Raw genomic sequence first — 21,549 nt, forward strand, 5'->3', positions numbered from 1 at the left:
CTCAGTGACACGGCTGCTGAACTCCTTCTGCTGGGTGTACTCTCACTCAGTGTCACGGTTGCTGACCTCCCTTCTGCTGGGTGTTCTGTCACTCAGTGACACGCCTGCTGACCTCCCTTCTGCTGGGTGTACTCTCACTCAGTGACACGGCTGCTGACCTCCCTTCTGCTGGGTGTTCTGTCACTCAGTGACACGGCTGCTGAACTCCTTCTGCTGGGTGCACTCTCACTCAGTGACACGGCTGCTGACCTCCCTTCTGCTGGGTGTACTCTCACTCAGTGACACGGCTGCTGACCTCCCTTCTGCTGGGTGTTCTGTCACTCAGTGACACGCCTGCTGACCTCCCTTCTGCTGGGTGCACTCTCACTCAGTGACACGGCTGCTGACCTCTTTTCTGCTGGATGGACTCTCACTCAGTGACACGGCTGCTGACCTCCCTTCTGCTGGGTGCACTCTCACTCAGTGACACGGCTGCTGACCTCCCTTCTGCTGGGTGCACTCTCACTCAGTGACACTGCTACTGAACTCCCTTCTGCTAGGGGTACTCTCACTCATAGACACGGCTGCTGACCTCCTTCTGCTGGGTGTACTCTCACTCAGTGACACGCCTGCTGACCTCCCTTCTGCTGTGTGCACTCTCACTTAGTGACATGGCTGCTGACCTCCCTTCTGCTGGGTGCACTCACACTCAGTGACACGGCTGCTGACCACACTTCTGCTGGGTATACTCTCAATCAGTGACACGGCTGCTGACCTCCCTTCTGCTGGGTGTACTCTCACTTAGTGACACGGCTGCTGTCCTCCCTTCTGCTGGGTTCACTCTCACTCAGTGACACGACTGCTGTCCTCCCTTCTGCTGTGTGCACTCTCACTTAGTGACACGGCTTCTGACCTCTCTTCTGCTGGGTGCACTCTCATTCAGTGACACGGCTGCTGGCCACACTTCTGCTGGGTTCACTCTCACTCAGTGACACTAATCCCGTCAGCCACACTATCAAACAAGCTTTTATATGTATTCCAATATCTTTCCCGAGTGGAATAACCTTTACGTTTTACCTGTCCTGAATGTTCCCTTGTTAAGTTCGGGGGAACAATTGATCATGACCAGCCTTTGAATGTGACTTTTCGCTGGCACCTGATTATGACTATGGAAATAGTTGTGTTCCTTTTATCTGTAACGTGTATGGTTCGGTTTTGGTCCTGTTATTGCATGCATTGATCCACTTTGATTTCAACCAGATTAAGTTTCCTTCCTCAAGTAATCACAACACACCTAACCTCATCTTCCTCATCTTATAACAATAATATACAGGCGACAAAGCCCTTTGCCTTAATCACAAGAAACTTCTGCTGAAAGAAAGATACATTGTACGCTTTCGTCTTTATGATGAGCATGTGTTTCTGAATCATTATCAAATAGTGATGATGCATGGCCCCATCTGCGGCACTTGTCACAAACACACGCAGAGGAAGTCAATTATTCACCTCAACAAACACAGGCATATATGATGGTACAAGTCAAGACAAGTAAGGAGTCTGCAGTACCCCGCAGCTGTTACAAATGATGAACGCCGCTTCATGATTTGCAAAGAAGTTTATTGAAAGATGTAAATAAGCTAATTCTAAGAAAATAAGCATTTAAGAAACATTTATGGTTCTAGCATATTAAAATGGGAATGACAATCAATGACAACTATGTGAAGACATCAGATCTTAAACCAAATCATCTCTCAAAAGCATCAAGGTGATTTAATGCTTTTAAGGGGTGGTCTTTAAATTTAGAAATAACCTCTCGCAATTAAAGAGATACCAATATATCATATATAAAGATATGCATATATGAATAAATGACAAAACTATAAATATAACAAGAGTTAATCATTAGAATGTATTTTAAATGTTGAATCGTGTCAGTAAAAAATAAACAATATAATCATAAGAAACATGGTCAAATACAATGAAAGGTTGCTAGACGTGTTAGTCAATGAGAGTACACCCAGCAGAAGGGGAGACATCAGCCGTATTAGTCAGTGAGAGTACACTCAGCAGAAGGGGAGACATCAGCCGTGTTAGTCAGTGAGAGTACACCCAGCAGAAGGGGAGACATCAGCCGTGTTAGTCAGTGAGAGTACACCCAGCAGAAGGGGAGACATCAGCCGTGTTAGTCAGTGAGAGTACACCCAGCAGAAGGGGAGACATCAGCCGTGTTAGTCAGTGAGAGTACACTCAGCAGAAGGGGAGACATCAGCCGTGTTAGTCAGTGAGAGTACATCCAGCAGAAGGGGAGACATCAACCGTGTTAGTCAGTGAGAGTACACCCAGCAGAAGGGGAGACATCAGCCGTGTTAGTCAGTGAGAGTACACCCAGCAGAAGGGGAGACATCAGCCGTGTTAGTCAGTGAGAGTACACTCAGCAGAAGGGGAGACATCAGCCGTGTTAGTCAGTGAGAGTACACCCAGCAGAAGGGGAGACATCAGCCGTGTTAGTCAGTGAGAGTACACCCAGCAGAAGGGGAGACATCAGCCGTGTTAGTCAGTGAGAGTACACTCAGCAGAAGGGGAGACATCAGCCGTGTTAGTCAGTGAGAGTACACCCAGCAGAAGGGGAGACATCAGCCGTGTTAGTCAGTGAGAGTACACTCAGCAGAAGGGGAGACATCAGCCGTGTTAGTCAGTGAGAGTACACTCAGCAGAAGGGGAGACATCAGCCGCGTTAGTCAGTGAGAGTACACTAAGCGGAAGGGGAGACATCAGCCGCGTTAGTCAGTGAGAGTACACTCAGCGGAAGGGGAGACATCAGCCGTGTTAGTCAGTGAGAGTACACTCAGCAGAAGGGGAGACATCAGCCGTGTTAGTCAGTAAGAGTACACTCAGCAGAAGGGGAGACATCAGCCGTGTTAGTCAGTGAGAGTACACCCAGCAGAAGGGGAGACATCAGCCGTGTTAGTCAGTGAGAGTACACCCAGCAGAAGGGGAGACATCAGCCGTGTTAGTCAGTGAGAGTACACTCAGCAGAAGGGGAGACATCAGCCGTGTTAGTCAGTGAGAGTACACTAAGCAGAAGGGGAGACATCAGCCGTGTTAGTCAGTGAGAGTACACTCAGCAGAAGGGGAGACATCAGCCGTGTTAGTCAGTGAGAGTACACCCAGCAGAAGGGGAGACATCAGCCGTGTTAGTCAGTGAGAGTACACTAAGCAGAAGGGGAGACATCAGCCGTGTTAGTCAGTGAGAGTACACTCAGCAGAAGGGGAGACATCAGCCGTGTTAGTCAGTGAGAGTACACCCAGCAGAAGGGGAGACATCAGCCGTGTTAGTCAGTGAGAGTACACCCAGCAGAAGGGGAGACATCAGCCGTTTGTGACATAATGTAATCACTGTCAAACTGTCACTGGTAACTCAAGTAACCAATTGAAGAAAACTGAAAAATAATATCTAGCTTGAGACTGCTATAGTGTTGCCGTGTCCTGCTTATATCAATATAGTCACACAGCTTGAGTATAGAACTCTGCAAACTCTGGAATTAAACATAACTAAATAATAACATCGATTTAACCCCAGTGCGGTGCTTTTCCTTGAAATGGATGTCAGGAATACTCACTACAACAACTTGAAATGTGTTTTTAAAGAGAGATGCTTTATGCACGCCCCTTAACACCAAATAGCCTTATCGTGAACGATCCGCGCAACAATGCAATATCTACAAAAACAACCAATGCAGATGGGACCAGTTCATAAAGACTTCCTCGAGTACCGCCATATGCAACTGTTTTGTAATCAAGTCGGTTTGAGCATGCTGAAAAGTCTTATGTTGAGCATTTTACATAACCTCTTAATATATGTTTACAAATACTAGCTGAAAATGTATTATCTTAAGAAAACATATGTAATAAATATAATATTACGTCATTGTATAGCAGTGAAAATATGCTCAGCACATTAAACATTCATTTGAAACTTATTTGGATGAATGCTTACACTTGTTAACAAACCCTAAACCAAACCATCTGTGAAAAGCATCCAGTTTACTACTTCCACAATGATGAAACAATTAACAGTGTGTTCTTAAACTGCATCTACATGTATGTTATCAAGAAAATGTACAAAAATGTACCCCCTCTCCCCCGGAAAGAAATCCCCCCAAAACAAACCCAAAACAACAACAATAAAAAGTATAAAAAAACAACACAACGAATATAATACAAAGTTGCTACACCAAAATTAAAAAGTATTAAAATCGCTACTGCTGTCAAATCGATACCCTAATTTCACAATTGTAGCCCAGTGCGTGAAATGGTACACTAAAACCTAAAATGAGGCTTCACAATGTTGTTTCCAAAATTCATTCTTCCTTTTCCAATGAGTAGAGGTCGGGGGTACACAAAACAATTTTAGTTAATTATGGTGAGTGAAAGCAGCCTTTCATAGATTCCGATTTAATCAACTCGTAAATAGAAACGAAGAAACCATTTCCATCTTGAACATGTTGTAGCGGTTTTGTGAATAGTCCTACTTTACATGATGATATAAATAAAACCACATTGGGTCTGGAACCCGTTCAATAAATACTCCCTCGTCTGACAGTTCTCAAAACATATTAGTTAAATGGGATTGTTTTTGAAGACAAAGAACACATTGAAATGTTTCATTCTGTGTTTTATAAATTTCAGTTATTTGGGGCAGCTATGTACGTGAATCTTGTCCTGGTTGATGCTATGTACTTTACACAAACTGTAGCAGATGCAATTTCACCACCTAAATACAACAGTAATTACCTTTTGAAATTTAATGTAATGCAATCAAAGCTCTTTGCGTCTTCTGATACATGTCCTAATTGTTAAATAAACTCTGAATATCCACATGAATAAGACTTAAGATATATTCTTATGAAAATAAAACATATGTACACAGATCATTAAATGTTTATGACATGAATGTTTAGTCAGTGTGTTTGAAAGAACGTATATTTTACAAGAAGACAGCTAAATGTCTCAGAATGTGTTTCGATAACAGTAAATCAGACTGTTCTAATTCATGTTTGCATTGTTTCGAGTTATTTTCCACCTTCGAAATTGACATATGTGGCAGAACTGTCAGCGATGCTGACGTCGACAGGTGTGCAGTTAGTTGTCAGCTCCGTGTAGGTGGCCTCATCTGCTGCACCTTCAGCGACACTGTCAGGCACCGTGTAGATGTTGGAGGTCGAGGGAGCATCGGCGCCTTGTGCTTCAACACTCTTAATTGTGTTCTTGCGGCTTAAAAAGAGAAACAGTCACAAAAATTACTGTAGTTAATCCAACTTAAGACATATGAAGAATATATCTGTAGTGACCCCAACACTTCTTAGGTGTCCAGTGTAGAGATTAGCCGAGTACCTTATCTGGCCAGAAAGACAAAGGGACGTGAAGGGGGGAGGGGTTGGGCTAAAGTGTCAGGCAGTGCAGCGTGTGTGAGTATTACAAAGAAGTTTGCTCAGTTAAATGGCTGTTTGTAATGGTTTATGTTTGAGGTGGGTTGAACAAAATGATCGAATCAGGTAGCTGAAACTGTAACTGAGAAGCGATTTGTTTATTTACATGACTTACAGTAACTAAGACACTTATATCAATAAAACATAAATAAGCATATTCTTATGATGCCAGAAATATTTAAAATCTGTTACTGACAGATATATGATACTTAAACGGGCTTGAAATAGTTTCTATATCCTATCCATTTCCGTGTTCAAGAAAATAGTTAATGGGTTTCATCACGCATATATCCTACGACTGATACTGCTACAGCATTACACATATCTCGTTCTGTGTACTCCACTATTAAATATGAATGTTACCGGATGGACAGGATAACGTAGCTGTTTCTGAGATACTGAATTTACGGTTCATCCTCGAGTTGATTCAGGCACAGTCCCTGCTTGCAGCAATCATATATGCTGCTACTGGCTGCATGTACAGCAACACTAACTTGATTTTATTTACTTTTTCAATCGCTGAATAGTAATTATGGGCGATCACTTTCATAAATTATACTCTTAAGAAAAGTAAGGGATCATTGATATAAATGTTAATACCAGTATTAGAGCACATCTTGACGACAAACATCCTTTGTTGAAGCGTTTATGTCTGATACACAATAGCGTCGCACACGTACACGGGGTATCGTTTCCGATTCTGTCACTTTCATGGAAGGTCGATTAATCTCTATGGATCATTATTTCTGTCAATCTATGTCTGTCTATTCATTGACTCTGCTTATCAAACAGTTGCGATGTACTTGATTTCATTCATTGTTTGTGTATGCACTAGCGGTACGGTGTCTGCAAGGTGCGGAGTGTCTACGGGCTGTTAGCATGATGGAAACCTTCAGAAGTCAGCACACAGTGACCAACGTTCGACGTTTCTCAGTCTATGATCAGCAGACTATAGAACAGGTACCAACATATCCCAAAATGTGACAATCGTCCCCATTCAGGGGGAGATACCAGGATCTAGGAAATCGAGCTCAAACGGCGAATCAAATTTCTGCAAACTTCGGGCTACTGGAGTACGAGTTACGTGTCAGACCATTAGAAATCGCCTTCATTCAGCTCATCTCTATGCTCAATGACCACGTGTTGTTCTGTCCCTTAAAAATCGCCATATACCCAAAAGAGGTCAATGGTTTACATAAAGTCGAAATTGGGGTGATCGTCGCTGGTAACGTTTTGATATGCTCAGTGCTAGCCTCGAGCAGCACAACATCCGCAGAACGTCACTTCCAGCAATAAGCCCAGACCTTACTCCCGTTGAACACACCTGGGACATGGTCAGGGAAACGCGTGAGGACGTCATAGGCCGCCGACCACGTTGGCTGAACTTGGCTAGGCACTGCAAGAGGAGTGGGACAGACTTCCTCAAATCACCAGTGGGAGACTGGGTATTCCTCGTCGAGTGAATGATTGAGTGGAGGCAGTACGCACTACAGATCCCAAAAACATTAACCTTGAAATTTCCCATCTCACCCTTATCGTCCTTCAAGATCGTTGGCGGTCAAATCATTGACTGTCATACTTCACTATCTGTTGTACTGTGTTCCCAATTCGTTCATTATTATCGTGCAGTTATTACTCGAAACTAATATTTCTTACAAGGAAATTTTAAGCCATTTCCGAGTATCTCCTACTTTTTTAAATGGTATATAACCAAGTTACCTGTTCGAAGTTCCTGTGATGAACAAGGGATATGGTTCTATGGATAGTATCTACACCGAAGCGTCGCGTTCATTGAAATAAAGAAGTTGTATATCAATAGAACTTTTTCCCTTGTTAAAAGATGGTAATAAATGTACGTTGTTATAGATCTAAGAACAAATACGCTTGAGAAACAAATCTCAGTCAACTACAATCATTTAAACACTTACATGTAGAATACATATGACATAAAGGCGACCAGGAGAGCCACAATAACGATCCCTAAGATTATCCCCACGATCAGTGCTGCGTTGTTCGAACCATCTGCTGAAATGAATATATTTTTCTCTTAAAATTGTGAAATCTTGAAAAAAAGAAAGGACTCTTATATTTCTGAAGATGCCACATATCAAGACATACAGAGTGAATAAGTTGGGTTTAACGCCGCTTTTAACAGTATTCCAGTTTTATCACGGCGTGTCAGCTTTATGTGGGTGGAAAGCCCGAAGTGATGCAGGTTTCAGACGTTTACCACTTCGATGAAACCAACGTGCACGGGTATGGTGCTGATGGTGTGGCCAAGGGACGCAACTCTGCACAGCGAATCGCGGCGCCTTAGACAACTGGGCCACCCGTACCCCATATAACATACGGAAGAAAGAGATAGTTAGGTTTCAGACAAAATTGAAATGTAGTATTCAGTATTTCACTACTATTTTGACCTTAACTCTATCTATCTATACTTACACATTCCTGGGTGGAACCCCCGTGAATTCCCTAGTACGAATACATACATACATAGATACATACAGAAGTGTTGTTTCTGATAACTTGATTCTTCAATTTTGAACTCAGCATTTTTTCAAACATTGAGAAACGTCAGAGAGTTTGGCTGCACGATCGTGCACGAATATCCTCACCAGTAACCCATCCTATTTAACAAAACGAAGAAACGTACATCAACACTAGGCCTATCGTAGTATCGACTCTATCCGTGTCTGGAGTGACGGTGACGGTCCACAGCAATCTATGCATTTACATGCGTATCTATTTGACACATCCTCATAATCACCAACGTGATAGGTCAAACATACAGTTTGGCCCTCACTCTATGAGGGTTCATACTCCAAAGAAAAAGAATAATATTAAACATTCACCTTGAAAAGCAACACTTGTATTTAAATTGTTTCCACTTCCATCTGGTGTAGAGGTCTCTGTAACGAATAAGTGAAGCTGTTCAATGTATCAATATATGTTTGGGAAATCTCATGGCAAAGTAGAATGTGGATAAACATGGTCGGTGGTGGACGACCGACGAGAAAAGGAATAACATTTAACATTCACCTTGGAAGGAACCTCCTGTATTTAACGTGTTTCCAATTCCATCAGGCGTAGAGGTCGCTGGAATGAATCAGGGAAGGTATTCAACGTATGTATTGTCTAGATAACTGACACAAGCATGGAAGTATATGGATCAGTACATATGTTAAACCATACAGAATGAGCTGATTTGAATCCAATTAGCCAATTATTCCACGACTTGAGGTACATATAACCAATCCGTACAATGATTGTTACACATTAATGACAAAGTTGTTTGTTGGGGACCTACAACTATTATAATCTCAATTCCCTTAACACACTTAAAATGTAATATGGTAGTAAGAGAGTGAGAATACGTTGCTTAACGCTGCAATAAGCGAAATGCTTGCTATACCACGGCAGTCTATAAATAAACAGCCAAGTCACACATCTCGACTACCCTACACCACTGTAGTCGGCACATACTTTGTTTGTTGTTTAACGACGCACACAGCAATATTCCAGCTATACTACGGCGTCATGGACATACTCTAGTCTGAACCAAACAAGCCAGTCATTGATACTACGAGCAACAGTACATAAGGTACATCTGAAACCATTCAGACCCGGAATCCCAACATCGCACTGAACACATCCCGACAGGCTTTATTCTCAAATCGCACTGAGAATTCTGTTGATTCTTGATTCAAAGAATATCCCTTAAGTCTTACATATAAATATACATTAAAAGACTTACCTGCATCAAGATATGTCTTAAAATTGTACCCTCCGTTGTATATAACGAAGTGATCATATCCAAGGACAGCAAAAGAATAATTAGAACGGATACTTGTTGTGTATGAACCACCTAATAATGTTCCCACTTTGAATCTTGTGCCTGCCACTTTCTTCCATGTTATTGGAGGACTGGAAACTGTAGAGTGAACATTGTGGGTTTCTTGAAAATTATTGTTTTCTTGATATGTCAATATTTGCATGACGCCTGGGACTTGTTGTGTTGTTTGTTTAGAGTAGAGGGTTACTGGTGGTACTACAATTAACCCATCAGTATAGTAATGCGTTCCAGCAGCACACAATGTGGCCATAGTTGGTCTTGTGGTGTTGAAGTAGAAAGTTTCAAAACTTCCACATTGTTTACGGTACAGTCCGTCTTCACCCATAGAGACAGCAGAACCGTTATTAAACATGATGCTTGCGTCACTGTTGTCTGTAACAACTTGAAGTTGGTATGACAACCCTTGTCGCTTGTCGTCAGAATCATTGATCGCAAGAACATACTCACTGCCATAATATTTCACAGGCAATAATTGCGCGTAGGTTTCAAAGACTCTTCGGCGCATAACGTATGTTCCACTATAGACGGCTATTGTTTCCGAGGCATTAACAATGGTTCTGGTCATATCAGATGAACTGTTTATGGAGAAAGTCTGATACTTATCTAATCTGACTTTGAGAGTGCCCCCGTCCCTGTACGTCCTGCCGTTGTAGGTGACGTTGCCCTTCAGTCTTAAGATGATGTCAACATCCGCCTTCCTGCTGTGTGTGGCTATCACTAAAACAGATAGGTAGGTGTACTCGAATGCGTTGCCAGTAGGAGGAAGACAGGAAGACATGATGTACTTGGTGCCTAGTGCGGACACAGGAAGGGCAGAGAATGGTGTGTAAAAGTTCATTCCCCCTCTGATATGAATTTCACCATCTCTCACAAGCACAAGGAAAAGCTTTACACTGAAATCTCTATTAAATATTGGGTAAAAGTAGTCTGTGTTATAAGGTTTGAAGCTTCGAGACCAGACACGCCCGGATAGTGTATCCTGTACCTGCCACTGGCCTCCTGTCTCCCCAGCACTGGCGAGTATCCGGGGTACATGGTGGGTGTCGCGACTGTATCCTGGAAGTGCCATCAAGTAACTTCGATCTGTAAGGAATACTTGTAGTACTGTTTCTGAATTTGATAACCTAATGATTAGTGACTTAAACAATAATTCTAGTGTCTTCTCTAGCACCGATGTCTACATTGGTGATCAATACAACTTTAAGTAGAGCATTTCAATGGACAATAGCCAATGAGAGAAAGTATCAAAAACATGTTCCTCACATGCAAAGATCAATGACGTAATTTATCTTAAGTAAAAATATAGTGGTTGGCTTATAACCATTTGCAATAATGAGTGCTTTACTCCGTTTTGAATAATAGTTCAGTACTATCAGAAATTCCGAAGGTTTCTTGTGTCTACATTTTACAACTTTTGGGGTAAAATCTAGCATGCGCTTTCTACAAAGAATTTTAAAGACTTCATTCGACTCTTGCTCAAAAGTTGTTTGATCAAGGTCACAACATTCAAGGATTAAGTAAAGCTTTCAAAAGGTTTTATTGCAGACATGTGGAGGACATTTCAAAATCTGACGCATCAGACCGATGCAGTTCCTTACTTTGATTTGCACAACATGTCCCCGTGTGGTTTTTTTAGGTAAACAGATGACTTGCCTTTGCATGTGTTTGTGACGGATGCCACTGGTTGGGCGGGATGCGCTCACCTTTTGTGAACACATGGTATCATCACTATTTGAATTGTACAATCGACTCTGCTTTTAACAGAGATTTCTTGTTGGTATAGAAAGGAATTTTATTTAGGAGTATACAAGTTGTATGAAATCTATAAGCAGTGATATGGTACTGAAGAGATTTATCCTAAGCAGGCACAGCGGTGCCCCAGACAACTGGACAGACCATGAAAACATTACACACATGTACTAACTACACAGGCCATACGGTATAAACCTACGTCAGTGTATTCAAAACATTGTAAGTTGATAACCATGATGAAACGGTGCCACATACCTGTATCACGTACAGCAGACACACGGTAGCCGATATTATAGACCGATCCGTTATAGAAGGACAGAGCTGTGAAGGGGAGGTCGCTAGAAATGATCGTAGGACGAAATGTATATCGTTCTGGCTGCACCAGTGTGCCAACTTTGTATCTGCTGCCGGGAATATCCACCCATGTCAGACGATTGTACGGTCGTTCGTTTTTAAACAGCACAGTCGCGGATCTCTCAGTTATTATCTTTAATGTTGTATTTAGATTGTTTTCTTGAGACCAGTAACCCCTCAGTGAAGCGTAAGAGTGAGGCCAGTAACCCCTCTGTGTGACGTAAGAGGGTACAGGTGGTACAGTTGTGAAGACACTGTTGTAACCATCTGCTCTACTGAGTGTCACCAGTACCGGGTGTGTGGTGGTGAAGTGAAGACTCTCTCCCTGTTCAATTAAGCGGGTGTAAAGACGACGCTCACCAGTAGAGACTGTCGCCCAGGTACTGAACGTGATCTGCACGTGGTTGTGTTCACTAATGATCTGCAGGTCCAGCTTGGTGTCATCTACAGTAACAACATACTCCTGTCCGTGGTGCTTGACAGGCAGTAGTTGGTCATACACAGCGTACTTCGAGGCATAGTCTATACCACTATAGACGGCAACACTGTGTTCACTGTTAATGACCGTTCCATTCAGATCATGTGGGGAGTACATCATCAACGTTTGATATGGGTCAAGTTTATGAGACAGAGTATCGCCGTCACTGTATTCGTAGTTGACAAAGTAAACACTTCCTTTTTTTATTTGAAAATATATATCAACATTAGTGCTCATGTTGTGTGCAGCTATCAGCAGCAAGGATTGATAACTACTGTTTGGTGCAAGACTGGAAGGTACAATGTACTTGGTCCCAAGGTCAGATATAGGAAGAGGAGAGAATACACGGTCAGCTTCTACCACAATGTTTACATCTTCGTCACTTGCGCTAACAACGACAGCTTTATTTTCTAGAGCTCTCGTTATTTGCATCCTCCCGCTAACACTGTCTGAATCTCCTTCGAAGGGACCCAATACACGGGATGTTCTGTAGGCGAAGTGTGGATTCTGTATCTCCACCAGGCCCCCTGTTTCTCCGGCTATGTACGTGATATAAGAGTATTCACCTTTATATGCCACAGCCACCAAGTAGTCTTCACCTGTAAAGTCAATTCAACACGATATTAGATTTTTGCATTATGTGCTGAATATTTAATGTCATGGATGGAGGCGAGATCAAAATATCACAGATGTGTCCTACCCGTTTACCACTAGCCCTCAGTGAGACCATGCCCTCAACTCAAATAGGTCCTTCCTGACTTTTGCGGGGGTCAATCTAGATACAGTTTGAATAATGTCCGTCTCTGGCCAACGGTAACCTCCAAGTGTCGTAACATTCAACAAGGTCAGTGCCATTCAAATAACCCTGTCATGTACGTCTTCTCTACAACGGTCGTCGATCTGCCGGCTGCATTCGAACCGCCCGTCGCAGATGCAGACAAACTCAATGTTCCTGGTAATTTCCAAGGGGGACTACGTTCACACTTCGGGTCAGCATGTATTACATTAAGTTACCCAGGACGTCACAAACACTTTAATTTTAATCTCTATATTTTCAGCAGTAATCGAGGGGAAGTCTCGAAATTTGTCAGTGACTAGGTGTAACTGATCACTTATAAATTTTGCATTTTGGCATGTATCTTGTTTACGTTTACGTTTTGTTCATGTGAAAAATATTAGTTGATAAATCTTTGACGGATTAGGGTGTTGCGTAAATTATTATCTTGCATCGGTTTTGATAAATAAAATATGTAATAGTAAGTCAACTTAACGTAATAGCTAACAGTTGTTACATTCATTATTTTCAGCTAGACGACCTTGTCTGTGGATGTATAATGTTAAAAACATGTAAAGTTTAATATAATCAATTATAAGACAAGACAATTATAACATCGAAAAACGTATGTTTGAGCATCGCCCTCTTAATCTTACTATTTTAATTCGTGGCCTTAAACAACAGACAACAGATAATGCCTGGACATAATATATTTCTTAGACAGCTTGGGTGACTCTGGGATCATTAACAATCATAAGCATCTGGCGCGCCCAATGGACGCAACTCTGCACAACGAAATATGGAGCTTCAGACGACTGGACCATCATACATCCGTGTAATGTCAGTTCCGGGTACCCGTTGTTTGAAATAAACATGCTCCAGACAAACCCCAAAGAAAAAAATGTCTAGGTCAGGCCGACACTGTGTCACACCAGCAGACGCATACGTACACTTTTGAAGGGAATAATGACATTGCCCTGTATATAGGTATATCTTTTGTGAACACAATTATTGTTGTGGTTTGCACCATATTTTACCACGTGGGCTTCCCGTGAATTCAGCCATTGTATGGTAACAACTATACCATATTATCATCTATAGTATTTTAAAATTTTTGGGATACCGATCAAGAGTATGTAGGTCCAATGCAACCTATGGACTGTATCGATCGGGTGGTCAGGTTCGGTGACTTGGTTAAGTGCATGTCGTCGTGACCCAATAGGGTAGCGAGTAGCCGTTCTTTGAATTAATCATGCCCAACACAAACCCCAGAGGAATATCTAGGCCAGTCTTTATGTCACACCACAGACGCACAAGTACACTTTTGAAAGGAGTGAGTGAGTGAGTATGGTTTTACGCCGCTTTTAGCAATATTCCAGGAATATTACGGATGGGGGACACCAGAAATGGGCCTCACATTGTTCCCATGTCGGGAATCGAACCCGGGTCTTCGGCGTGACGAGCGAACGCTTTAACAACTAGGCTGCCCGACCGCCCCTCCTTTGAAAGGAATAATGATGATATTGCACTAAAGATAGGTATATCTTTTGTGAACACAGTTATTGTTGTGGTTTGCGTCATGTTTTACCACGTGGGTGTCCCGTGGAAATCAGTCACTTCATGGTGAGAACTATATTATATTACCATCTATAGTATTTTAAAATTTCCTTTGGGATACCGGTCAAGAGTATGTAGGTCCATTGCAACCTATGGAGGCGACTGTATGGATCGGGTGGTCAGGTTCGGTGACTTGGTTTAGTGCATGTTGTCGTGACCAAATTGGGTTTCACAACAAACAAACAACATTTCTGCAGCTATATTAGCTATATAGATAATTGAATCGGGGTCAGGCAAGCAATTGTTGATAGCTTTGTCAGCGTCTCAAGTCGTCGGGGCAAAGTCACCGAGACTGACCACACGGTCCCAACTTTACTAGCATGTGGTACTGTGGACCAGTGCCGAACCCAAATGTCCATAGGGAACATGTTAACTGAGCGGTTGTAAGTTAAGCCTTGTCCAACTCCTAAATATAATGAGCAGTTATGAGTCGAGTAACAAAATATATGAAGTCACTTTACCAATGTTTTCGAAAAACACCAACAACTGTCAACAAGTCTTTTCATGACTATATGTCCTCGCCCATGATTTGCCATACATTATATAATGTAAAACGTCAATGCCAGAGAATAATCAGTCTCACATATTGTACCCATTTCGGGAATCGAACCCGGGTCTTCGACGTGACGAACGAACGAACGCTTAAACCACTAGGCTACCCGACCGCCCCGAATAGATCATTGAAAATCAGTAAAGACATATATGGGATGACACATCTGTGACGTCAATGTAATGTTTAGGAAATCTCAACAATCATTCGGTTCTATACTATCTCCATTACTGTAAACCTAGGTTTAAGTGGATTCTTGGCTGGTATAATATTTACAATTTGACACTCAATTCAATGATTTCAATATTTGTAGGAAAACATGTGTCGCCAGTAGGACTCAAACCAGGATAGTATGATTTGAGGACCTTTTGATAGTAGACTTCGCTTACGGCGACACGTGTCACGTGCGCTCTGAAGTGATATTTTTATTTTAAAGTTTGTATAGAACATGAACGTTTTGAAAATAAAATATTCATTTTATGTTTTTAGAAACTGGTGATGTGTGTTTTTAGATAGAGAACATGCTCGTTACTCGTATGTTTTCCTTAACGTTATATTTGTTTTTCGATTTTTACCACAAAATGTTTTTGTCTCCTAAATAAAATTCCGAAACATATGCAAAAAAGTCCAAAAGTGCATAGATCTTAAACATATCTAGTCTGTGCTAAATACCTGATCACCTTTTGTACCGCGTAAGATATATTATTTATGGCTGTTTGAAAGTTGTTTTGTTTTCACGAACATAAATGGATGTACTGCAGGTTTGCGTGTTTCATTTCACCTATGGTTCATGCAGTCTTGACCTCATACGAGGTCATACAATATCTAATCTTAACAAGACTTGGTTCATGTTATCAGATATAAATCACAAATAATGAGGTAAATGTGATCCCAACAAATTATACGGATTCAATTATGTGTTCGAAATTCTGCATGGACAATTCTCCATTCTATTGAAAAACAATCCCCAACATATGTTTTTTGACATCCCCGACCGTGTGACATTTATAGTTTTCCTTTCTCTTGAAATTCGATCTTGATTGAAAAGCCGATTAAACCATACATCTTTATTCTTTGTAATAATACCAGTTAATAGATCATTTCCAAACAGAGATATACTTTGGTGACAACAGTTTTTAATCGCATATACTGAGGCAATAAAATCACAACAGAGTTACTTACCCCTGCCACTCTGCAGCACCGTCAAAAGAACCACCAAACTGAAACACTTGTAAATCATCCTCTCACTCGGCTGTTTCTGATTCCCATGAAACTAAGGGATGAAGATCCCAGATGTCTCCCGAGATGGCTGGATAGAAAATCAAATCCACATGTGACAGGTCGATCCAAGTGGGTGTGAGTATCAACACCAGTGACACGGTCTATATATACAACAATATTTTACATCCTTGTTTTATATACGTCTCGTTTGTGTTGTCAGAATAGACTAGATAAGAATATTTACAAATCCACGAATGCGTAGATAACTACGAGGAAGTGCTATTGAATCGCTGTGAGTGAGTGAATGTTTTGATGACGCAGTCAGCCATGTTCGAGTTAGATCATGTTGGTGTATAATCAACCCCAGACTTTGAAAGGCAGGTTTGGTGCACATAAAACATATGTTGTCAATGGTACGATGTGTCACAGGGGTATTCCTGTTGTAGTTCTCTGCATTTTATACAGGTTATAAAAAAATACAATGTTTTCTGAGGGAGACCATCGCCATATCGCCCCGACATATAAACACGACATAGAGCAACAAAGCGATAGTCGAACTGATACGTTGTTCCGATACGATACAGTGACATTGCGATACAGACACAAACGACACAGAGTAAACACACAATGAAAAAGCGCTAGAATGAGACGATGCGGTGAATGAACGACACGACATAATGACAAGACGACACGATATGGCGACAGTACAACTCGTCATAACGATAGAACGACAAGCCATGACGATAACGTGTCGCAAAAGGTGTAATGCGATATGGTCACACAATACGACGATATAACAATATATTGCGAAAATGCGATATCACGGTATGGCAATCTGCAGATGCCTTGAGAATAATACAATGAAAATGATTCACAGTTGTGACAAAGTGACACTACTACCTGCACCATAAACATGTCTGAGTCGTTCAAAGCGCAACAGCAGTTACATGCATATGAGACAAGTAACACCACATGACAACGTGATCAGTGCACATGCAGGGTTATGCAGTGGGGTGGTTATGGGTTATCTGAACTGAACTGAACTTTATTTACACTCAGGCCGCTATCAGCGGAATCAGAGGTACAAAAGTATTTCAACAACATAATACATATACATATGAATATAGAATAGACACAAAAACATCTTTGCCGAGCATACATGTATATTTAACCAGATGTATTATGGTAGCAATATATGTTCAATTCAGAAAGAGGGAGAGTTACATGATAGATTTAAACAATGACATGATGATTTTACAGAATTTGGACAGTTTTCTCAATGTTCCTAGTCGTGAGTTATTGAAAAGTAAATTCATTTTATGCATATTGGGTTTAATGTAGAATTTGTGTAAAAAATGTTTTATTTCGTGTTCTAACGATGTCAAAATGTTGACTGTAAGCGTCGGTTTAACTATGACGTCATTAGATCATGTTGGTGTATAATCAACACTAACCTATGAAAGGCAGGGTTGGTGCACATAAAACATATGTTGTCGATGGTAAGATGTGTCACAGAGGTATTCCTGTTGTAGTTCTCTGCGCTTTCTACAACAGGTTATAAAAAGATACAATGTTTTCTGAGGGAGACCATCGCCATATCGCCCCGACATATCAACACGAGCGATAGTAACAAACTGATGCGATGTTCCGATACAGTGATATTGAGTTACAGACACAATATTGACTAAAAGTTGACTGTTAGCATCCGTTTAACTATGACGTCATTTCACGTCTGACTGAAGCACAGCGGAACAACCTCGTCCGACGATTGGAAGCAGGAGGATTGCAGTCAATTGTAGAAAGGATATTGAAAAGTGACGTTTGGTTAATCGATTTATGAGGTACTGAGAATGTTGGAAAGCAATGGGTGTACCGGCCGACAGATCTACAGAATATGCTTTTGCAGCGTAATGATACGGGCGGATTTCTTTCACACCGGAAGAACAAACCCAGTGCCAGGCCACTGAACAGGACAACGCTATTGTGATGAAATTGTGTAGCCGCACGTTTTCATCGCGTTAATTATGTTTCAGCGTGACAATGCTGGACTGCATACAACATGTGCAACAGCAATATTCGTATGAAATAACAATGTACAGATCCTTCTCTTTTGTGATTGTATATCTAAAATTGTTTTTAAATATAATTAATTACTCGTTGATCTTGTGTGGTCATTATTTATTTCACAATTTAGTTCTGTGTGAATAGATTTCTTGTTTAACCTCGTAACAACAATACAGGGTGGGTGAGCTATCAATCTCCAACGTGTACTTCGTACTCCGTGGACAGGCGGTGCGGCTTGCCCTCATCTGGCCTACACCTTATATCGCCTACACCTCATATTGGCCTTCACTAAATACAAATGGTTACTTCCACACCCCTGTTGTGTAGATTGGTACTGTCCATTAACCCATTAATGATTTCATTCATTAATATCAATGAGACTACACCGACAACCCAGCAGTGCAGACCCACATCAGAAGAACTGCAGCGTTGCCGCTTCTACCCCTAGCTGAAGTCCATGATGCCTGGATTGAAGTGATGGAGCAAGGACCATATGGGCAGCAGATGGGTTCAACGACTACGTCACCAGCACATACGTGGACTTCAATGCCACGTTCCCTCGAGACCTTTGGAATCAACACGAGAACACCGGTCCACGCTCCAACAACCATCTTGAAGGTTTCCAAAACCGCCTGAAGAAGAGAATGCCGAGAACCCATCCCAACATCTTCCAGTTTGTCAAAGAACTCAAGAAGATCGAGACAGCAGATAGACGGTCAAGAAGGCAGATTGGACTGGTTTGTGCCATGAGACCTCGTGCTCGTGTTCACAGAGACCGAGATGCAAGGATCGAGAGACTGAAGCAGCAGCTTGCTGCTGACAGAAGTTCAGTGTTTCCAGTTTCTGGATGCAATTGGACATTTCATTAAATTACAGTAATTTTGCTAGTAATGATGTAGTGCTAATGTAATAAAACATGAAGATGATGGATATAAATGTACAGTGCTATGATAATACATGTGTATTTATGATATTTGATGTTGTGAAAACATTTGAGTTGTGTATCAAAAGTCATTTACATTCTTTGTTATCTTTTTGCAAGAGTTCATTTTACTTAAGGGATAAGGGTACAAGTGTGATGTGCACTCATCCATGAATTTGTTTTGATAGTAGTGTAGGCGATATGAGGTGTAGGCCAGATGAGGACAGGCCGGCGGTGCCAGGCTGCTAATGGTAGAGACATGAGACATTGAGTTCTCATTAACTTGACATTTTGCGTGTCATGTCTTCATATTGGACACGTGTTCACTTTTGTCTTGTTTTATGGCATTTTATTGCTATTATGAGGACTGTAAAAAAGAATGCTTATCGAGAACATTGGGTTTGAATTTAATGTTATCATTATCTATTATCGTCTTTATTTACTTTTTTACAAATATATAAGGGTATATAATGGTATACAAAACAGAAACATCAGTATAAACTGGCGATGATTTTGCAATTAGAATGCAATTATTTTGTTGTAGACTTACACTTGTGCCTCTACTAGCAAAATGGTGCTTTCGGGCTTGCTAATTCAATATATAAGTTTATTACTCGACCGTTGAATATGCAACTGTTTAATAACAAAAAGCGCGTGATTATGTTCTGTCAAATTTATCAGAACTATTCACACGTTTCATAAGATTGGTATTACACGGGAACTCGTTGAGTATTCTATATTTATGCTTGCGTTCATCACACTTAAGTGCTGCTATTATAAGTCGTGTCATCACAAAATCGCTATATCGTTTCGCAATAACGCCATACCGCGATATCGTATTGTATGATGGCACAGATAAATGTGATGGAATTTTGGAATTAAACATACAAGAAAATCTTAGTTACTCAAACTATAAGAAGGAGAAATATGAAATAAAATAATTTCACATTATAGGTTTTAGACCAAATACATCAGTAGTAATCTTGCTGCTGAACATTGGTGTCAGCGAATTATGCATTTCCACTCATTCCACCATACATGTAGTTATCTATTCCAATTTCCTCATATGCATTCATTGATCAGTATTCGATGACGGATAACTGACGAGATTTATAAATAAATGGGAACATATTTTACCTGTAACATATATAGTTCTCAAACAAATAGAAATGTATAGAAACTGGATCTGGATAGCACTGACGCATTATTGACTACGACAACAAGTTTCCTTGTTTCAGTGATAGTAATATCTTATACAACATAATATTCCTCGTTCCTTATGTGGTTTTCCTCGTCTATAACAGTTATTATCAACATGTTGCGTGTGTCGACGTATGGTCTGATACCAGTTAGCTTTGTCGTGGGGTTTCCAGTGCAGAATAGGTACCAGTTCGCTTGCCCCTGCAGTCAATTAGGATCGAGTGTATTTTGTTCTGTTAAATACAATTTTCAACACTTTAGACGTCTTGTACAATCCTTGAATATTCTCATGCATGTGTCAATGAGCTGACTGTGCGTGGTAACTGGTAACCAAGCATGTGCGTGTAACTGATAGATAATTGGCAAACACTAATTCGTTAAGGCCTGGATCGCAGCATTTGTGTTATGGGCAATCAGTGATAATCCGAGCGATATGTCATGCTCCTGCTCAAATTCAGTGAACGTGGCTGCAACTGTGAAACAAGGGGATCCAACAGCCGTCGATACGATCTGTTCCCTCTTAGCACTGGCCAATGTGTGAAGCCCATTTCTGGTGTCCCCCAACGTGATATTGCTGGAATATTGCTAGAAGTGGCGTAAAACCATACTCACTCACTCACTTAACACTGGCAGCCCGACCCACTGTCAATTTGCAGTAGCCTAGTTAAGAAATGCAGTCAGCCAGGCCGTGACGGGTTCGCCGTGATCCGACTGATCATGACTATCTGTCACCTACAAAGTCACACATAGACACTAACGAATCTCAAGACTTTGTGTATGACAACATTCCAAGATTGTACAATACAATCCTGATTTCGTTTAGATGAAGGTTCTTGTATATATCTACTTGTACTTTTGTGATAAAAAATGCACTAACTTCAAACTCCCGTTTCATCTTGTCACTTCAGACAAAGAATCGTAAAATAACTCCTGTACGTCAACGAATAAGCAAATTATTTATAACAACGCACGCATTTAACTTTTATGCTTCAGAATTAAGCTTGAATAGAATTCCATAGAGCACCCAAACCTGGAACGTTTCTTTACAAATGAATTGTAGATTCGTAATTGTAATTTTTCGATGTAAAAATGTTCAGCCGGTGCTCTGTTCCGGTTGTGTGCATGTATGTCCCGTGGCTGTCGTTACCTAAGAACACGATTAGCCTTCAGTGTACTGCATGCTTTGCTATACACGAGAGCTTCTAACTTAGCTTAACATAGCATAAGTGGTCTGCCATAGTGTCAGACAGTTCAAGACTTACGAAACAATTGTATCTTTCTAGGCATCTTAG

General features: G+C 41.1%; 1 protein-coding gene across 1 annotated transcript; it reads right to left on the bottom strand.

Annotated features, from left to right (window-relative positions):
* Positions 1 to 5,049: 5,049 nt before the first annotated feature.
* On the bottom strand, positions 5,050 to 16,090 carry LOC139458841 (uncharacterized). Its single transcript, XM_071240269.1, has 7 exons — positions 16,033 to 16,090; positions 11,332 to 12,507; positions 9,226 to 10,419; positions 8,511 to 8,567; positions 8,324 to 8,380; positions 7,397 to 7,493; positions 5,050 to 5,253 (listed from the first exon to the last, which is right to left on the bottom strand). The coding sequence occupies exons 1-7, from the start codon at positions 16,088 to 16,090 to the stop codon at positions 5,052 to 5,054; spliced, it is 2,841 nt and encodes a 946-aa protein (XP_071096370.1). The 3' UTR covers positions 5,050 to 5,051.
* Positions 16,091 to 21,549: the final 5,459 nt, after the last annotated feature.

This window comes from Haliotis cracherodii, unplaced genomic scaffold (genome assembly GCF_022045235.1).
Source record: "Haliotis cracherodii isolate W230 unplaced genomic scaffold, xgHalCrac1.p SCAF_13, whole genome shotgun sequence".
Lineage (NCBI taxonomy): Eukaryota > Metazoa > Mollusca > Gastropoda > Lepetellida > Haliotidae > Haliotis > Haliotis cracherodii.